Source organism: Antedon bifida, chromosome 5, assembly GCF_963402885.1.
Source record: "Antedon bifida chromosome 5, ecAntBifi1.1, whole genome shotgun sequence".
NCBI lineage: Eukaryota > Metazoa > Echinodermata > Crinoidea > Comatulida > Antedonidae > Antedon > Antedon bifida.
The window spans coordinates 6589288-6611092 of NC_136230.1; the positions used below are offsets into that span (position 1 = coordinate 6589288).

The following is a 21805-nucleotide window of genomic DNA, read 5'->3' on the forward strand; positions in this document are numbered from 1 at the left end:
CCGAACTGTTTCTTCTAACTGTTAGCATGGACCAACAATACATTTTTGTCAATGATGTTTTTTTGGCGCTTGTTGCTACATTCATGTGTATAATAATGGTCAAACCAGGGGTTGAACGACGAAAAACATGTTTTACTTTGTGACGATTTTTGAATGATGATACAACTCTCACTGTATTTATTTTTTTAAGGAATAAATTATTGATTTCGAGTTCTGATTTGAAGTGATTTTAATTTGTTTCCAAGCAACACGAGATAATGTACATCAGATGAAGACGGATACAAATAAAAAGAGATATTAAAATAAACAAATATACTTTTTAAAATATTTTTGAAACCCACAGGCAAATTCTAAACCGCCCAGTGATATATGAATAATAATTAATAAATTTGAAACGATAAATATATAATTAAATATTTAATGCATACATTTAAATTGAATTAAAAAGTCAACTAAAGTATATAAAGCTACATTCTCATTCAAGCAAATTAAAAAGTTTATGAAAGATATATTAGGTCCCTGGAAAAATTAATTAAAATATAATATAATAATTTAAAGTTAAATTGAGTTGAATTAGCCATTTTATTGTTGCATGATAGTTAAACCGGAGCTTAATGGGTTTCTTTTGTCAATTCGGTTTATTTTGTTTTTGATAAATAAAAATAATAATTATATATTTTCGAAAATGTTTTTTTTTTGTGCTGTGTGAGAATAATCAGAAATCGGCCTAATTCATGTAGAAACGCAGAAAAAGTCAGACAAACAGGCCCGCCAAAATTAAAAGTTGTGAAAAGATATTTTAATTACAAATTAGGAGTAGAGCTGCCAATTATTCCAAATGATTTGATCAATGCTAGAGCCGCGAATGGTAAAATCAACGCAATGTTAGAGTTTTGATTTGAATCTTTAAAAAAAAAAAAAAAACCATGAATAGTGATAATAATTATTTATTATTAAATAGTTTATTTGTGAAGATTGTAAGAAATAATTCAGGTAGAAACTCGGCGCAAAATAAATTCTCATTTTTTATGTACACAGTTATAACAGTCGGGATCGCGAATGATTTTTTTATTGAACCATGTTTCATGAGGGTAGCCCATCCAGCAAAGCTGATCATTGGGGCGCTCGACAATACAATACAAACACTGAAAAAATACATTATCATAAAAAATTAATTTTAAAAAACTACTATAAATATAAAAATTGTGATAACATTTCAAGATTTAAGGTTTAAACCCTTAGAATATTTGAAAGTACATATAACGAAGCATGTTTTATTATATTAGTCCTGAAAATTGTATAACATGTTCGGTTATTATTTCTTATTTCTTAACATTTTTAAAAAGTCGTATCCTATTTACATTATCTATATTTTGTTGTAGTATGCTTAAATGTAACATCAATTTGGTATTTCTTCTCTGCTACAGAGAACTTAATAAGTCTTCAATTTGTAATTGTGTTACCATAAACATGTTCTGGTACAGGCTGTTGAGGGTTTGCGTAAACGTGTTCAGGTGGAGAAGTAGCAACAGTAGGCTTAATACCTTCATATTCACTTTCTTTGTATTTTTTAGATAAACTTTGATAATCAGTATCGATCGTGCATACATCTTGTTGAGTAGTTGATGATTTACCAACGTCTTTTTTCGAATGTATACGTCTAAATCTAAAATTAACCAATTGTAGCGTACATTTATAATTAGTTTACCCTCTGTCTGCCAAAGAGGCAAGGCTTGTGGTTTCGTCAGGTAAGTCATTATCTAATTTCTTTAATTTTCAACCACAGAAGTAATCTAAAAGTAATAGCTTACCGTTCAAATATCATCATGGTAATAGCAACTGTCGCAATTAATGAGCTAATTACAACACCTACAACGTAACCGTAACCTGAAAATAAAAAAGGACACATTTAAATATTTTTTCATGTTGAATTTTCAAGCTCCTTGACGAAACTTCATATTGTTTTAGAATGTTCATAACAATTACTGATTCAAAATCTGAGAGAAAGAATGGATGCTAAATAAGGAAATGTGTTCTTAACCTTGCTTCGTTTGGTCACAATCTATTCCAAACACAGTTGTTTTTGTGTCAGAAGTCACGTTATCATTTAAATATGACGCGAAGACTGTGAACGTATATTCTATATTTGACTCAATTCCTTCACCAAACAAATTTCAGTTTTTGTTGTACTTCCTTGCTGGAATATTCCACCTGACAGTTCATAATAGTAGGTCACCTGATAGTCTGTTCGAGTGTCGCACATAGATCTCCACTTCATCAGCCAGTGTGTTCCATTAGTAAATGGATTACCTTCTATCGATGGCTCTATTGGAAAATAGAATAGACTATATATTGGAAATTATTAGGCCAATTAGTGTTTCTAACGAAATAATGTTTCATATTATTTGTATAAATTAAAGTAACCCTGATCCCTAACCCAAAAACTGATGTCTGTTACGTTAGTATACCTGATGGTGTTGTTTCTACTGTTATGATCTGTCCCCAATTTCCAGCAATCTCCAAATTATTAATAACTCGAGCGTTTACGACATAAGCAGTACAACTTAATAATCCTGATATTTCAACTTCTAATTGAGAACTGTTTGTTGTGTTGACAACATCTATTGGATTTCCATCAATGTCCGAGTATTGCACTTGATATCGAAGAATATAGTTACATTGGATACTATCATAATCATCAGAAACCACCTAAATGATAGGAATATTAAAGTTTATGTGATAACATGAACATATGTAATAGTTAGTAGTTACATTGAATTCACTAGATATAGACTGAAAATACCAGGCAATGTAAATTGTTTTTAAATATAGAAAAAAATACAGTAAACGACTCGTTATTTGGATCTGATACAGAAATAATTTTATTTCATGAGAACAAACAATTGGAGAAAACTTCGAATGAGTTACTACTAGAAACATTGTACGTCGTTAAAACTGTGTAACACTTTTACTGAAGATACAGATACAGAAACGTAATGTATAGGCTATTTTTAGGTGGTGCAGTATTTGCGGACCCTTTGAAGAACATTAAGGACGGGAAAGCTATAAATACTACTTTCATTGAACGTACATATACCAATAACGTGATGTATTTGAAACATTCTAACAAGAAGACATCTATAGAGAACATTGACAGAGAGGCATCTGTAGTAAACACTGTTACAATACCTTTAAACTCACGATCATCTGATTATCTCCAACTGTTTTTAATTGTATCTCAGGTTCTTCCAAAGGTTCTATATTATCATATGTAATACAATTGATTAGAACGGAAAAATAATAAATTACTTGTTTTATACAGTACTCTCAGGTATGTTGTTCATTGGTAGGTTCATTTTCATAGTATATATTTATTATGACAGTTTATGAATTGCTATTAGTATTACATCTTTCGTATGCAGATGCTTTGTTATTTTTTACGGATTACTGTAATATAACTAGTATTAGGTTATTTTTTGGTAATTTTGTTTAATTATTTTGCTGAATATTAGAGCTTACCTTCACAGATTGTGTTAGTTGTCCCAAGTGCACTTCTTGGTCCATCTACCTCAACACTACCAACCATCCTCGAAAATTGAGAGTAGAATCGATATTGTGTATTTGGGATGAGATTATCAATTACCATAAATAAATTATTATCTGATGCAGTTATTGATATAAATGAATTCATCTCCGATGATTTATACGAAAGCTTCCGTTTTGTAATTGTTCCTGTTCCATAGTCTTCACCAGAAATCCATGTGACGTCAACAGTTATAGTTGTTACTGCCTGGTTTACAACACTTGGCGGTCCGGACTTGTATGGTAATGCTATACTTATTTAAAAAAATAAATGTCATTCACTTGATCCTGTGTCATCTTATACCAAGGAGGGTCTAATATAAGTCTCTTACAAATCTTATAATATATCACATCATTAACAGGTATTTGATTACTATGTATATAATTATTATGATTAGTTCTCACATAAAAGTATTACTGTAGGCCCTACATTTTTTATTGATGCATATCACTGAATGAACTGAATTATAGAGTTCTATGCTAACATATACCAATAATACATGTTATATTAATGTAGGCCTACATGCATGAATAAACTGTCTAAATCATCCTGTGAAAAACTAAACTGGAAATTAAATAAATTAAACTATAGCCTATCTTTCCAACCGTTGAATTATAAACAATATAGGATATAATGTGTTCATATTATGTTATCGTTACATATGCTGCAATCAGTTCCAGCCCAAGCCTCGTTACATCCATTAGGACAACTTCCATCTCGATTACAATCTTCGGAGTCTTTGCAGTGACATGGATAGTTACACAAGACACCAAATAATCCCGACGGACAGCCTAATGTGGATTCTAAACAGAGCAGAGATATAGTTAAATATATTACATCGTACAGTTAGTGTTATTAAAAAAAAGATAATACGACTACAATATCAAGCTACTATTTGCATATACAGTACCTTGACATGTATCACCAGTATATCCAGACCAACAGGTTAACCCGAAACATCCCGTGTGGGCATTACAATTGTCACAGTGGCATTCTTGACGACAATCAGCTCCATAATATCCAGTCAAACACTCTATAAAAGCGATCTGTGTTTTCATACCTTGTTTTTGTTAAATATTATTTCTGATCTCACCATACTTTATTTACTATATTACAGCAATAATATAAATATTAACGTCACTTTTTTACCATAATATAACATTAATACTTCTACTACTAATAAAGTACTACTATAACAATAACCTGTATTGCAATCCTTTCCTCCAAAACCATTGATACATGTACAACCTACTGGATCAGGTGGACATAAAAGATATCCTTTGCAACTTCCACTAGAAGAACACACAACATTGCAGTCACGACCCCAATTGTTATTTCCACAACCTATCGCAAATAAACACGTTAAATAGAATCCATTTAATATTTATTTGTTTACACAGATTTTAGCAGTTTATAATTAGCCCTACCGTTTTCACAAGAATCGCCGTTGAATCCTGCTGGACAAATACAGACACCCGTCTTATCCTCACACACTCCGCCATTATAACATACTGGACAGTCCATTTCACAGTCTGGAGGATTCCATTTTGGTGAGGGACAAGCTAATAGATTTTCATTAAAATATAAAATACATGCAGTTGTATTACTCGACAGGTTTATAAATTATAGAACAGAAAGTAACTTTATATTCGGCAAATCTGAGTAATGGTTTAAATTACAGAAATATAAACTAATATATAATTAAATGTTTTTCAATATCAGAAAAAAAATAACAACTGTACTATTATCTGTACTTATTTATTTTCTCGCAGGTCTATTTTTATCAACAGAAGATGAATTCACTATTTGGATCCAGATAAAATTAATTCAAAATATAAACTTTTGGAAACAAACAAGTTACAGTATTCGGCATGAAAACCTTTAAACAATATTGTACAGTAATTATAATATTTGTGGTGGTTTGACGTGTTACACTTTTTACAGACTATTTTGTATTATTCATTTGTAACACTTACCGCTAACAATAAGTCTCATGATACCATGGTTACCATCCGGGCTATCACCTGTATAACATTCATATACGCCATCATCTTTTCTTCGTATGTTTTCAATCACAGCAGACGTATTACCCCTCAGATTGTGCATTTCCTCGCCGTAATTATGTCTCCAACGTAAATCGTTAAGATCACTTCCTTTACTGAGATTGATAGTGACAGACTCTCCTATACTGACCGTTATCGTTCTGTGCTCCATTGAAATATTGGCTGTAAAAATTGAATCAATACGTCAAAGAAACTAATCGTAATAATGTAATGGGCTGATGTGTTTTTCTAGTGAACAATCACATCACATGTCTTCACCGTAGTTATGTCTCCAACGTAAATCATTAAGATCACCACCTTTACTGATATTTATAGTGACAGACTATCCAATACCGACTGTTATCGTTCTGTACTCCATTTTCACATTAGCTGTAAAATTATGGCAATGTCAACTAAGTAGTGTAATAGGCTGATGTGTTTTCTAGTTGATCATTTTGATCTTTATAACAATAATAGCATGAGATACATCATGTCATTACTCACCAGAAACGGATGTCAGTACTATTGCTGAGTTGGTAACTACACCATTTTTTTTTGCCTCAAATGAAAATACACCAACACTTTCTGCAGCCTGTAATCCACTAACACCTAGAAATGTCCAATCTCTAGCGCGTATTCTGTATCTAATTATGCTACCGATGGGAAATATTTTACCGTCTGGCATATTTTCCAATCTCTCTCTAGAGCTGGGACCGTTAAAATTACCAGTATCAGCCCAAGTCACGTTATCTTTCCCGTCGATATTCTTGTACAATATTCCAACTGATAAATCTCTAATGTCTTTGTCATCTTGAAGTGTGAATCCTCGAAAATAACTATTCTGGTTAACCAGTGGTGTTCCAGAAAATATTGTTATATCTAATGGATCTTGAACAAAAAAAGATTGTATAATCCTCACGAGGCAGATGCAGAATTTACAGTACACACATATATGACAGTCAATTTACTTTTTATTAATTATGTAGGTCTAAAAGTAGACTATTGCCTCGGAAAGTGTCGCAAAAATAATAAAGTAGGACGGAATGCAATACATACATTACTTTAAGTGATAACGTATTATTTTATCACAGTTCTACTTAACCGATGTTACGAAAAAAATCGGTATAGGGCTATTTGCAACAGATAGTTCATTTATCACATTGACAATGTGACACCCACCCTGTCTTGTATAGAGCGTATTTCAATTAGGGTGGGTTATAAAATTAATAACAGCTTTAACGTTTCAGTATTTATAAGACAGAACATGGTCCGAACCGTCCCACGAAATTATTGCTTCCGTACACTTCAACAAGAATAGCATTTGTAATACAAAGCAGGGGCGGATTTTGTAATATATATATCAGGCAAAGAACAGTAATTCTAAACCGCCCGGTGATATACTGAAATTTAATTGATTAGTTTTAAGCGATAAAGATAAGGAAATCTGTGAGAATGAGAAAAAGTCGCCCCAACCGAGACTCGAACTCGGACCGCCTGCTTGATATGCAGATATCCTAACCATTAGACCACTGGGGCTTTCATGGTATTGTTCAAACTCGATTGGATAGCGACTCTTCAACATTCTCGGCGTGGTACAGCGGAACAGCACTAGTCCTCAGTTGTACGCACGCGCACCAGAGATCAAATTGATACGCCCTCATCTTTCAGTATTTTTATTATATATAAATATTATGCAGCCATTTACATACGATTTTATCAACGATTTTACAGGAAAGGGGGGTACAAATCAACATTTAAAATCGTTAAAATCTTCAAAAATTTTTAAAAGTTAAACCGAGTTCAACTTCAACGTTACGATCGGTAAAACTGACTGACCAATCAAATAGTTCATAAATTACGTCATCATTGTTTGTGAAAAAATACGTACGCGCTGACAATTCTTGATTTTTTACAACGCGACGATGTTTTTTGTACTCTTTTAAAGTCTGATATTTCAAAATAACAAGTGTAAGTAAAACTAAATTTTAATATAAAAACAATTTAATTTAATGTCTTTAGTGTAAAGACTAGATTAAGATATCGGCGAAAACATGTCCTATGCCGGCTGGGTTGAAGCATCAAAACTTTTTCAATTTTCACACGGGCCCGGCTGCGCGTGACCGGCCTTGGCTTCGCAAAACTTCACGTCCATGTGTCCCAGCAACGTTGAAAGAACCAAGAAACCATTCACGATCGCGTAAAAAATGTGTGAAAATTCGCGACGGGAAAACAGGCTTTAGGCGCAAAAAAAACAGTTCCGTATATTAAATATGGTCTATAAAACCTACTATATTCAGATAATTATATGACAACAATCGACTGGCCAAAACGCCTCAGATGCTATCTCTGGGCGTTTAGAAACACATTTTCCGGGGGAGCATGCCGGACCACCCTAGACGATTATTTTTCCCATATCGGCCCCCTCTCTATCAACATCCTAGATCCGCCCCTGCAAAGATTATTTTAATGAATACATATTAGAACCCTGAGCAAATAGTGAACAAGCTATATACAATTATGATAATATGCCTGTATAATTAAAAAACACTACCTGCGAATCCAAAATGGAACGTCAAAGATAGAGCTATAACCAGCCGGAACAAGATTGGTAAACGTTCGGTCAGCATCTCCACTAAAGTCCAATTTGTAGGTGGCTACTAAGTTTAAGTGGTACGCTCATTTACGTGTCTAAACTCAATATTTGGTTAGTATGCTGTGTTATATTTAATATGTAAAGCAATGAAATTAACAGAAATTAATAGATTACTCAATCTTAACAACATACCTATACGGTACTCGCTCAATAATAATACAAAGTACTGTATTTCCTTGTTTATTTATGTGTCGTTATTAACCAATGGCTCCTTTATCTAGAAATCAATAGATATGTATACAGTATAGCAAATGAAAAAGAAATATATGTGAAAAATGGCAAGAATTGAAGATGGTATGCTAAATGGACAAGGTGAGAATATGTATGATCCTATGAAGAAAATGAAGGGCCTAAAGAGAAGGGATGGGGTAGATGATGATTACAATAATATATAGTCCTACTGTTTTGCTTCTTTATTCATCAAAATGATTTCCAACTTTACAGAACAATTTGTTATATACTGTAAATGTTTTTGAATACCATAACCTTTTATCACTACGTACAATGATTATTATTCACATAAGGTCTTGGGGCGAGGAAGGGGTTTTCCGTCAAAAGAAAACTCAGAAAAGCGTATAAGGAAATAAATAAAATTGTAAAATTAAGTGGCGTGGATCGAACATTGGTGTTTATAAAGAGATTCGTTTTGTATTTTTGACAATTGTGACGATATGCCTCAATACATTTTTATAATAACAATAGACTATCAAGCTTAGCTATTACTTAAGGACTTCTTTAATATTAACAATAGAACGTAAACATGTTATACTTTGGTGGTATGGGTTTATGTTCACTAATATTAGATTTGTGCAGCTGATCTAATACTGCCAAAACTTATTGGATTACACATATTTATTACATTTTCTCAAATTCATTCGTCTGAACTTTTATGCAAAATAAATAAATATTCTAAAATTAATTATCTTTATAAGGTTTATCCATAATCACTATTTTCCTCATAATGTTTCATTGGTTCTGTATATTTTGTTATACAGAATTATTCGTTGTACAGCAAACAGGTATCTGTTTAAGGACGTTTAATTTTCATACAAAACATACACAAATACCGATTTTCATATTTTAGTCAAAAAGCGCTAACGATCGGTTTCGAAGAAAGGTAGATTCCATCTGTATAAATAACAACTGATATTACTGTAGTACCTGCCGATAGAGGACGGTAAATCGGGACGGTAAATGAAGGGGACGGTAATTAAGCGAGCGTGACGGTTATTTGGAGACAAACACGATGGCGGTCAGTGTGTCCCTTTCTCTCCCTCCCTTCCTTCCTCTCCTCCTAGACATAGTCCGCAGAAAAAAAAACAACATGAAAGTATGTGATAATATAGGCCTACAACAAATGAAAACGGATACAAAAAAAACAGATATATGTTTAAAATTGTTTTTAATAGGCATAGACCTAAATTTAAATGCAATTAAAAAAGGATTCAATCAGCGTATGAAATAGCAACATTCTTTATCATTCCAGACAATTAAAAGTTTATTATAATACTACACCCCTGAAAAAATAATGTTTCAAAAGTTTTTGAGTTGAGTTGAGCCATTTTATTACTGCATAATAATATAGTTATTATTTATGTATTGGACAGAAAATTGGATTAAACAAAAATAATTATTTGCGGATTTGAAAAAAATAGTCAATGATCTGGAAGTCAATGCGTTTTTTGTTAATTTAACTGTTTATTTTATTTTTTTATAAGCGAAATCATTATTATTTTTTTTTTTTTAGCAAAGGCGGAAAACTATTAAATTAACAATGGCCTATTAAATGTTTTATTTTAGTCATCTTTGCACAATACACCTTTAATTAGTGACATTTTATTAAATTCTACTCGCGGAAGAGTCGGAATCTATATTTTAAGTTTTCTTCCATATTATTTCGAATTTTAAGAATGTTCTCTTTAGGCTAGCCTACTACTTGTTTCAGTTCCAGCATATTGTTTTTCTTTAGGCTAGCCTACTACTTTCAGTTCTAGCAGTTTTCCTATATTGAGAACAGACGTTAAAGTCTTAATTGTTGTATCTAGATAATCCTATCATATTATTTTAATTCCGTTCCACTTGAATCTTACTGTAGGCTATTTTACACGTGTCTGCACTAATGATTATTATTTATATATTATGTTAACTTAAAAATTGCAATTCTCTAATATACAATTGTACAATTGATTTTTTTTTGGCATATTGGTTAAATATTTTTTTTTAGAGAAGAGAACGTGAGAATTAGCGGGGTTGTTTTTCAAACTACCATATCTAAAAAAAATGTATTTACATTATTTACATCAGTTGATTTTTATGTAGTATGATTAGCGAAAGCATCGATTTGATTGTTTTCCCTTCAGTATTTCTTCTCTACTAAGGGGAACTCAGTAGTTTGTTTTTTTCATTTTTCAATTATTACTATAAACATGATCCTGTACAGAATCAGACTCGGAGTTTGCGTAAATGAATTCAGGCGGACACGTAGTAACAGTAAGCTCAATATCTTCATATACACTTTGTTCATATTTTTCCGACAAACTGTGATAATCAGTATCTATTGTGCATACATTTTTTTTAACAGCAGAGGATTCAACAGCGTCTTTTTCTGAATCTATACGTCTACATCTAAAATAAACAAAGTGTATGTATATTTTACCAACAAATTTACAATTATATAAATGGAAAATTAAAAACACAAAAAAATGTGAGTTATGTGATGTAACTGAGGATGAAAACCACATGTTTTTCAAATGTAAAAGCAATGTCTTATTATGGAAAAAAATCAATGAAATATTTAAAAAGTTAGATAATAGTAACTGTTCTTTTGAAGAACTAGTTTTTGGATCTGAATGCAACATAAAGAATAAGTTATACTCAATTGCTCTATATTCTATATATAAAATAAAAATATTGTCAGAATTAAATAGGTCAATCTGTAAAAACTCATGGATTATGTTTAAAAATATACTTACACAAGAGCATTCCATGAATGTATTTTATTAATTTTTTTTTTTATTTTTTTTTATTTTGAAGGTAACTGTAAATAAAGTAATTTGTACAAAAATGTAAATAGTATAAATAAAACAGAAAGAGAAAAAAAAAAGGAAAAACACTAAAAAGGAGAGTAAACAAGAAGCACGGAAAAAGCTATACTATACAAGAAACTAGTTGCTTTTGATTCTATATATGTATTGATATTGTTTCTGTTTATATGTAATGTAAATGTATAAATGATTGCTTACAGACTTCTTTTATTTTTAAAGATGTAAGGGGAAACTTTATATTTATAAATGAAAATATTTATATATTTAAAAAGATAATACGCAAACATAAAAAAAAAAATTGTTTATTTATCAAAATGATTATGTTTTGAAATGAAATAAAGGTGAGTGAACCTCACAAAAGAGAAAAAAAAAAAAAAAGTGTATGTATATTTATTTCATCAACGGATCTCTTTTTCAGAAATAATTTGATCGTAACATTCATAAGTCATAGTCATTATCTAACGTCTTTTCATTTTCAACCACAGTAACAGTCTAGGAGTGATACTTTACCGTTTCGATATCATCAAGGTGATAGCAACTGTGAGAACTGTCCAAAGTATTGATGATCCAATTACAACTCCTATTAGTATTACGTAATCTGAAAAACATGAAACATGTCACATTGTTATAGTTGTAATTTTTAATATTTTTTTCCATGTAGAATTCTAGGTCTAAATCTCTTCCACTGTTTCCATTAACAATACCAATACTTTATATCAATCAATCTCAATACACACCTAATTGCTCTTTCTGGCTTGGATCACAATTGGTTCCAAACCTAAATTTCTTTGTTTCAGATGTACCATTATTGTTTACATATGATGCAAATACTGTGAATGTATATTCTATACTTGGCTCAATTTCTTCACCAAATAATACAAGTTCAGTTTCTGTTGTACTTCCTTGCTGAAAGAATCCACCTGACAATTCATAATAGTAGATCAGCTGATAGTCTGTGATTCCACAAGTAGGAGATTTCCACTTTATCACAACATGTGTTCCATTTGTGAATGACCCACTTTCAATCGCTGGCTCTAGCATTACAATATAGAATAAAAAATAAATTATTATAAGCCTAATCGTTACTTACAAGGATGGTAATATGTCTAGAATAGGGAAGAGTAAACATTTCACTCTTCCCTGATTAGGACTATTATATATTTTAGTAAATGGTCAACCAACCTGATGGCGCTGTTAGTATCTTTGTATTTTGTCCCCAATTACCGGCAATATCCATATTATTAATAACTCGGGCGTTTATGACATATTCAGTACAACTTGATAATCCTGATAGTTCAACTTCTAATTGAGAACTGTTTGTTGTGTTGACAACATCTTGTGTATGTCCATCAATGTCCGAGTATTGCACTTGATATCGAAGAATATAGTTACATTGGATGCTATCATAATTACTAGATACAGGCTGAAAATACAACAACAAAAATTCAGGTAAGGTAAAATTGGTATGACAGCTATGACATGGAAACCAGAAGGAAGTGGGAGAGTCGGACGGCCCAAAACAACATGGCGAAGAACAGTGGAAAAAGAGGGAGAAACCCTTAGATGGAGGATATGAAACGAAGCAAAACTATAACCAACTGGAAAATTTCCACTGCAGCCTTATGATACACGAGGCATGCAGAGGTTAGGTAAGGTAAAATATAACCAAAATACAGTAAATGACAAATACCGTTGTTTGGATATGATACTAGTAACCGATTTAATATTTAAAATCTAAAAAACTTTGACACCTAGCTACTACTAAACTATAGGCGATGAAATATATGCGGACCATTTTAGAAACTGTTTACGTCATTAAAACCTAAAACAGCAACATAATGTATACTTTTAGGCGACAGAACATCTGCGGAACCTTTGAGAAACCATTTACGTCATGAAAACTATGTAATACTTTCACTGAACATACATAAATACCAATAACATAAGGTATAATGTATGAAACATTCTAACAAACAAGAATAAATCTATATTAAACAATGTACCTTTACACTCACGATCATCTGATTATCTTCAACTGTTTCTAATTCTATCTCAGGTTCTTCTAAAGGTTCTATTTCATAATACAAAAAATAAATTGCAAACAGTAGGTAAGTTGATGTTGATTTACGGCCTATTATTATAGACCTAAAACAACGACTTTGGGTTTAATTGCTGATTAACAGTAACATAACTAATAGACTTCGCATCTTTTTAATGATTTTGCTGTAATATTCTTACCTAAACAGATTGTGTTGGTTGATCCAAGTGTACTTCTTGGTCCATCTACCTCAATACCACCAACCACCCTCGAAAATTGAGAGTAGAATTGAACTTGAGTATTTGGGATGAGATTTTCAATAACAATAAATAAATCACTATCTGGTTTAACTATAGATGTAAATGAATCCATCTGCGATGATTTATACGAAAGCTTTCGTCTTGTAATTGTTCCTGTTCCATAGTCTTCACCAAGAATCCAAGTGACGTCAAATGTTATATTTGTTGCTGTCTGGTTCGCAACACTTGGCGGTTCAGAACGATATGGTAATGCTAATTATTAAATAAATGCAAATTGTTTATGTAAAAACTGTTTAAATTCATTTCAATAGGGTATAGCAGAGAATGCTGATCATGTGCCATCAAGGGGAATCTTGAATATGTCACACATATTAACATATTTTATTTTTGTTATAATTTTTAGACTTACCATTATTACGGTAGAGTATTATAGTGCTCGACTAACAGTAGTTTATAATGCTATTTCAAGCTACTGCAGTATTGTGTTGTGTATTATGCATGTCTATCAAAACTGAAAATTACACTTTTTATATTAGTGTTTATGATCCTTACCTATGCTGCATTCATTTCCAGTCCAAGCCTCATGACATCCATTAGGGCAAATTCCATCTCGATTACAAATTACAGAATCTTTGCAGTGACATGGATAGTTACACAAAACACCAAAGAATCCAGACGGACAGAACGGAGGTACTAATATAAAAAAACAAAAACAAAACAGGTCCATATGATTTTAAAAACAAAAAACTTTCCATAAAAGATATGACTATAAAACGATATCTTTTGGATTTAATACTTAGGCAAAAGTAAAAAAAAAAAATTATGGAGCAATGGTTTTGAATATTGAATAATATTTATATAGTAAGTTAACTTTAGTTTGCAAAGTGAAGATAAACCAAACAACTTAAATAAATTAGAAACTGAGTGAAATACTTGGCAATACAGAGAAAGCAATAGAGGGCGTGATATTTATTATTTCGGCCCATATTGAAGATAAAAATAACTCGAGATTTTAATCAGAATTTGTAACCAATACATCAATTATTCTGACAATCAATAGACATGTCTGGAAGTATATAACTAATAACGCCTAAAAAGTCAGGATGATAACTTAAAAATTGTGGACGGATCCGTGCAAACAAACAACCAAAAACAAAAGAAACAAAGCTATAACTATACTTTTGCTAAGTAACAAATAGTGGTAGTATCACAGAAGTATATACTTATAGAGTATACAGTACCTTGACAAGTATCACCAGTGTATCCATCCAAACAGTCTGACCCGGATGAACATCCTGTGTGTTTATCACAAACACTATCGTCACAGTGACATTCTTGGCGACAATCTGCTCCATAGTATCCAGCTGCACACACTATAAAACGTAGTTCAGTATTATTCCATCACAAATAATAATATGTTTACAGTTTTCACATCTTATTTTATCATTATTTCTTATCTTACTTGATTGCACATGTAATAATAACCAATCATAATATAGCAATAATGCTAATACAGTATTAATTATAAACTTGCAATTAAATCTATATATTATAGATTTACATAAGGGCAAATTTCAATAACCTGTACTACAATCGTTTCCTCCAAAACCATTGATGCATGTACAACCAACTGGATCAGGTGGACAAAAAAGCATTCCAGTACAATTCGCACCCTCACTGCTACATACAGAGTCACATTTACGACCCCAGTTGTTATTTCCACAACCTATCGCAAATAAAATACATACAATTACGTTCAATAGGATGTATGCTATGTTTTATTTGTTAATTACACGTCCACGTATTTTAGCAGTTTATATTTAGGCCTACCGTTTTCACAAGAAGCGCCGTTGAATCCTGCTTGGCAAATACAAAGACCCGTCTTATCGTCACACACTCCGCCATTATAACATACGGGACAGTTCATTTCACAGTCTGGAGGGTTCCATTTTGGTGAGGGACAAGCTAATAAAGACAACATTTAAAGTGAACACACTATACGATTATATTGGTTGGTATATTTGTTTTAGTACAAACAGAATTCTGTGACTAATGTTTAAGTTTTAAGTTTATACATCATGTTTTCCAAACTAGCATTTCAAATCTCAAAAACTACATAATAAACTAATTTAAAAATAAAATAAACGTAATTCATTTCAAAATGTACTTTTCTTTTGTACCATTGTTTAATAATATCCCTATAAATCTGTATCCATGCTGTTTATTTTTTAAAAAAGTAGAATTATTATTATTATATGAACCGGCCACATCAAATATTTTATCTGACGTGTTTCCATCTGATTAATTTATGTGTAATAAATGTTATAACTTACTTCTAACAATAAGTCTCATGATACCATTGGTACCATTAGGACTACCACCTGTATAACATTCATATACGCCATCATCTTTTCTTCGTATGTTTTCAATCACAGCAGACGTACTACTCCGCAGACTGTGTATTTCCTCGCCGTAATTATTTCTCCAACGTAAATCGTCAAGATCACTTCCTTTACTGAGATTGATAGTGACAGACTCTCCTATACCGACTGTTATCGTTCTGTGCTCCATTTCAATATTGGCTGTAAAAATTGAATCAATAGGTCATACAAACTGAACGTAATCATGTAATGATGCTGATGTGTTTTTCTAGTTAATCACCTCTATACAAACAAATAATTGATAATTTTGAACACCATAAGGATAGCAGGCATTACTCACCAGAAGCAGATTTCAATATTATTGCTGAATGTGTGACTACTCCATTTTTCTTTGCTTCAAATGAAAAGACTCCAGTCTGAGTTTGCAAGTTATTAACACCTAGAAGTGTGAAATATTGGTGTGTTCGGTATTTAATTATACTTTCGGTTGAAAATATTTTACCGTCTGGCATATCTTTTGTTTGCTGCCTAGAGCTTGGCCCTTTAAAATTACCAGTATCAGCCCAAGTCACGTTATCGTTTCCATCAATATTCTTGTACAATATTCCAACTGATAAATCTCTGATGCCTTTGTCTTTTTGAAGTGCGAATCCTTGAAACCAACCATTACTATTCGCGTCAACTAGAGGTGTTCCAGAAAGTGCTGTTATATCTAATGGCTCTTTAAAGAATTAAAAAAATAGTAATTCTTAATGAAGTTAAAGTGAATCCAATCGGGTGAATAATAGTACTGTAGACCATTTGCGGGAATACGGTATACATGTCGAATAAATAGATTATAATATAAAAATGTGACACACTATTAGCAGTGGCTGTTTGCAGATTGGAGGTAACCTTATGATTGGTCTTTCTATTGTTACGGCAACTTTCAGATAGTTATTGCTTCCACACACAAAATATATATAAGTATATTTCAATACAAACTAATGAATAAAATGAGGAACCCCGATTTCAAAAAAATGTAAGCAAGTCAGTATAAAACATACCTGAGAATCCGGAATTAAACGTAACACATAGAGTCGCAATCAGGTGGAACAAGTTTGAAAAACGTTTAGCGAACATCTTCACTAAGCTCACAGGTACCAGAATTAGTAGCTGGCTAGTCCTAGTAGTACTCTCATTCAAAACTCAATATTCGATTAGCAAATATACCATAGGCCTAATATTTAAGAATGTGTAACAATGACATTAACAGTTGAATTAGTGAATGTTCGGATTTCCGAAATTGACGTTTGGGGGCGTAAAGATTGGTTTTGGTTGTTGAAGAATTATAGTAGTGGAAGTTATTATAGCAGATAACAATTAGATTCTTATTCCTGAAGGTCGATACCGAATTATGATTTGAATACATGCGGCAAATAAAGCCAGAATCAATAGTTCAGTAGGCATGTTTGTATCATATTAATATATAAAAGTATAAGTTTTAACGTCATACCGTAGGCCTATTTTATTTCTCAAATTGTATTCAGTATAGTATTTAAAAGTAAGTAATTTATTTTAGCTATTTTTATATTTTCCTTCTGCATTTATATATTCTATTTGTTACTGTTAAGTGTATTTTAAGGGGGATGTGGATATAGAGATGCTTGTCACATGTTCATCCCTTTCTTTTTTCTGCCTACATGTTATGTTATGTGTAGTGATAAAGTTTAATAAATAAAAAAAAAATAAACGATACAAAGTTCGATCTTATGTTTACGAAATAAAACTGAAACAAGGGAACACCGAGTGCAATCTCATATGTCATATTACTAAGTCAATTATTGGATTCTCTATGATGAGAATCATTCGTTAATTGTGTGGAGACGATTTGTCTGCTCTCGGGGGATCCACCCGGTAACCGTTTTAGTGATTGTGGCCGTAAAATATGTATGCGCACAGCAGTAGCTGAGAGATTGGATCAAATAGTGGACGTCGTATAGCCGATTACCATCATTTTAGTGCCCTTGAATTGCAGACTATTTTTGGTGAAGTGACATATACACAGTCAACTCACAACCATTGTTCGCGGATGGACCTGATCCCTGAATCATCGCCAATTGCTTTCTTTTACCACACGGACAACCTGTAATTTTGCAACCCAACTTGGACGTGCTAACGAATCAGAAAGGTATTTTCGACATGGCACAACGACCTATCCTTGCATTCTGGGATTGTTCAAATAGTACAACGTTCAAAGATTGGATATTTTCGTTCTAGTACTTGAACCTGGGTTAAAGGGGGCACAGTACCTTTCGAGGATTAACAATGTATAATTGTTGTGGATGTAAAGCCTGGGAAGGACAATCTTGTTCTTAAGGCCATGTAATGGTAATGGTAATGTAGAAAGATCGCAATTTTTCTTCTAAATAAGATAATATATTACGTAAAAGTCCTTCAGACGTCTGAACATTTAATTACTGTAATATTATTAAATATAGATTGTTTTGTAGTGGTTATTCATGTTAATTCGTCACAAAGCGGGAGTGTTTCGAATTTCCGAACATTGGCGTTAGGGGTGTGAATATTTTGGTTGTAGAAGAATTGACAGCGAGAAAGTCAGAGTTATCTAATAATATTATATAGGTGGACGTAAGTTATTATATTATAGTTTGTGTATTCAGACTTTTCCAAAGGATAAAGTACGGCTAAAGTAACTATAACGAGTTCGTTGTATCATCATCCGGATGGATGATACGTAGGCCTACGTATTAATAATACAAAGTGTTTCCTTGTGTGGTTTTATCAACTCGTGACTATATCTTTTACAAATAATTGTCTTATATTTAACACTTAAATGGAACAGTTATGGCATTCATTCGCAAAAAGAATCGATCTACAATCATTTAAACATAAACTTAATTTAAATGTTTTCCTTTTTTGACAGTTTATACTGTACCATAATAATAATTATAATTACTAGGAAGTGTAGACGATGGTTCTCGGAATGATAATGTTCTTCTTTTAAGTTTTCTGTCGGTTACCATTATTGAAAATGCTTGACATTCGTAAAACTAAACTATTCTGTTTCACAGTGTCTTAGATGATTAATAACATTTTAAAGTATAGTCTTTATTATTTGGTAGGGCCCTTATAGGGCGGAGGTGGGGAGGCGGAGTTCATTTGACTCGAGGGAGGGGCTTATTCGAGGGATATATGTTAAATTTTTTAGTTTTAATAATATGGTAACATTTATAATCAAATGAAATCCTCTATCTAATAGATATGAAAAGTGGTAAAAAAGAATAACAAATGCTTGGTAAATTGTAGATAACAGTGCGATGAATTCTACTACAAATAGTATAATTGTGTTATTATAAATGTGGATGGGATGGACGTTTATTAGATAGTTGGGTTGGCGTCGTGATTATTATTCAAAGTGATGTTTTATTGGAGAGGCGTTTATTTAATAAATATCATCCTAATAAGTATTAATACATTATTTAATTTAAACATCTTTTGAAACTAACTGCCGTGACAGAGTGGGCCATTTCGGCCCAAGAAAGAAGACATTACGGCTTGCAACATGGGCAGACATCTCGGTCCTAACAGGACACAGATAGCCTACAGTTATTCCTGCCAGCTTACTTAATAAAACTCAGCTATCGGGATTTCACTCGATTAATGTCTTATCATCAAATCTCCCTATGTAATTTTATAATACTATTCTTCACAATATATTCCGATTCTTTATGGCGTATATTTAATTTGATCTTTATTAATTTGCAGTATAATTTTTATTTATTAACTACTGTACCTTTCACACGCGCGGTCCGTTCCTAAAATAAACAAAAAACTAAAATGGCTATGACTAATGGCCAACTTAAGCTCCAGTCCTACTATAGTATCTGTTTTTTTCTTCCGTCTTCCAAAGGGACACTGTATTGATTGATGGAAAGTGCCTGTTTCCAGTCACCTTTAGGGTCAAATCTATTATTTTAACTGCTCCCTTATGTATAAAAGAGTGAAAATAGTTGAAACCAAGTTTCTGCAAGGTGAACTTATCATAAACCCGGAAATAACTTGACCACCAAGAATTGAAATTGAGTAGAAAATCTACTGTTGAAATCATAAATGTTGTTAAAAAACTCTTTATAATATCTTGCTAAGATAGAAATATGGAAAAATAGCGTCGAACTGCACATTAATGTTATCAAATCTACGTTTCGCGGTACATCTGAGATAGATAAGGTAGGTATCCAAGGCGGAGATTTGTACCGAAGTTTTTGCATTGTGCTCGCCTATGTCAGAATTAACCATAATTTATATATAGATTTAAAATGTGTTGTGCATGTGCGCGGACGCAGACGAGAAGTAAGACAGTGAGTTGATCTGGGTCTCCGTATTAATTTAATTAATTAGTTAAATTAAACTTAATGTCGGTAATTGTAGATCTTAATTAAGTTGGTTGATTATCGTAACTAATTTGCCTTTCAAATTTGTTTGTTTTGGTATTGACAGATAAATAAATGTATTTTTTTTAAATAACGATTTTATATAAATAATTTCATTTGATTTCAGTCTTTTAATTAAGATTTTCCATATTACACAGGTACGATAAAATATCGTCCGATAGAATACCAAACTTAGCGCGCTTATGAAGAACAATATTTCGAGGCGCGATAAGACATTGAATGTACTTTATGCTTTTTTTCATACTGTTAAAATATACTGGTAATAGGCCTATTAGTTCAATGTGATTTGCAGTATTTTGTATAGAATTTGAATCGTCAAAATAACTAGTCGTTTGCCTAGGTAGGTAAATTATAATATAAAACATATATATCTCAATTTGATGATGTTAAAAGTGCCCGTTTTCGGATTTGATTGATTTGATTAGAAAATAGAAACACAAGCATAAGATAAACGTATACAGTATATACCAGGTAAATACAACAAAAATACATTAAAGCCATATTTTTTTTAAAGCATTCTAACTTTATTGTTTGTAAAATGCTACCGAATAATATTTAAGGTTATTTGTTATTATTTATTATTAGTGACATTTAATTCAATCATACACAAAATAAAAGTGTATTACGTTTTCTCACTCCGAACCTTTAATGAACCTTTAACTAAATAATTAAATTATAAAACTAAAATAAAATGTATAGCTCTATTATACATGCAAGCGCATTTGAGTGAACACCTATGTCTATGTTTTAACTTAACTACTGTACATCTACATATCTAATTACATAATATGGAATGCAGTTTGCAAAAATTAGAAAACAAGAAAAAGTAATGAATTGCCTCAACCAATACATTTTAGAAGTATATCTTTGACCTAAAAATGAAGTTTTTAGCATACACAATGCTCATTTTTAAAAATCAATCTAAACCTTTTGGTATGTTAGTTTTTAGTCGCGTGCAAACGCGACTTTACAGCTCACTATGTCGGTCGGTTGGTTGGTTGGTCGGTCGGTTAGTTAGTTGGTCGGTCGGTCGTTCGGTTGGTCGGTCGGTAAATACTAACTCAAATTTGAGCACGCTAACTGCAGCCATGTATATGACCTTGTTTATTTGTATTATTCTAAAATAATTACAATTGTTAGTAAAATCCCGAATGTCAATTATGTCAATACTTGCAAAACATGACAATCAAAGGGGTAATAAATTTGTTAGTACGGATTTCAAAAATATATATATTGAAATCTTAATATGAACAAAGCGCAGTGGACTGAATTAGATTAACATTATTAAAATGCTCCTCTTTTACTGTATTTTTAAAATGCTGTTATTAAAACCATGAGAATTCTGAGTAA

General features: G+C 31.9%; 4 protein-coding genes across 4 annotated transcripts in view; all 4 read right to left on the bottom strand.

Annotated features, from left to right (window-relative positions):
- LOC144843093 (uncharacterized) overlaps positions 1 to 21805 on the bottom strand; it is a 175982-nt gene that overhangs the window by 32138 nt on the left and 122039 nt on the right. Inside the window, exons 9-10 of the mRNA XM_078699782.1 lie at positions 15203 to 15346; positions 14862 to 14993 (exon numbers count right to left, since the gene is read on the bottom strand). Of these exons, the coding sequence (XP_078555908.1) occupies positions 14862 to 14993; positions 15203 to 15346 (276 nt within the window). The remainder of the gene's footprint in view (positions 1 to 14861; positions 14994 to 15202; positions 15347 to 21805) is intronic.
- Positions 403 to 3837, bottom strand: LOC144843131 (uncharacterized). Its single transcript, XM_078699857.1, has 6 exons — positions 3520 to 3837; positions 3190 to 3257; positions 2469 to 2709; positions 2042 to 2325; positions 1812 to 1887; positions 403 to 1666 (listed from the first exon to the last, which is right to left on the bottom strand). The coding sequence occupies exons 1-4, from the start codon at positions 3689 to 3691 to the stop codon at positions 2141 to 2143; spliced, it is 666 nt and encodes a 221-aa protein (XP_078555983.1). The 5' UTR covers positions 3692 to 3837; the 3' UTR covers positions 403 to 1666; positions 1812 to 1887; positions 2042 to 2140.
- LOC144843125 (uncharacterized) lies at positions 5969 to 8393 on the bottom strand. Its single transcript, XM_078699851.1, has 3 exons — positions 8177 to 8393; positions 6130 to 6513; positions 5969 to 6015 (listed from the first exon to the last, which is right to left on the bottom strand). Exons 1-3 carry the CDS (start codon positions 8250 to 8252, stop codon positions 5969 to 5971), a joined length of 507 nt encoding a protein of 168 aa, XP_078555977.1. The 5' UTR covers positions 8253 to 8393.
- Positions 9735 to 14684, bottom strand: LOC144842302 (uncharacterized). Its single transcript, XM_078698734.1, has 9 exons — positions 14672 to 14684; positions 14173 to 14313; positions 13561 to 13872; positions 13338 to 13393; positions 13013 to 13030; positions 12505 to 12745; positions 12060 to 12356; positions 11833 to 11920; positions 9735 to 10903 (listed from the first exon to the last, which is right to left on the bottom strand). The coding sequence occupies exons 1-9, from the start codon at positions 14682 to 14684 to the stop codon at positions 10687 to 10689; spliced, it is 1383 nt and encodes a 460-aa protein (XP_078554860.1). The 3' UTR covers positions 9735 to 10686.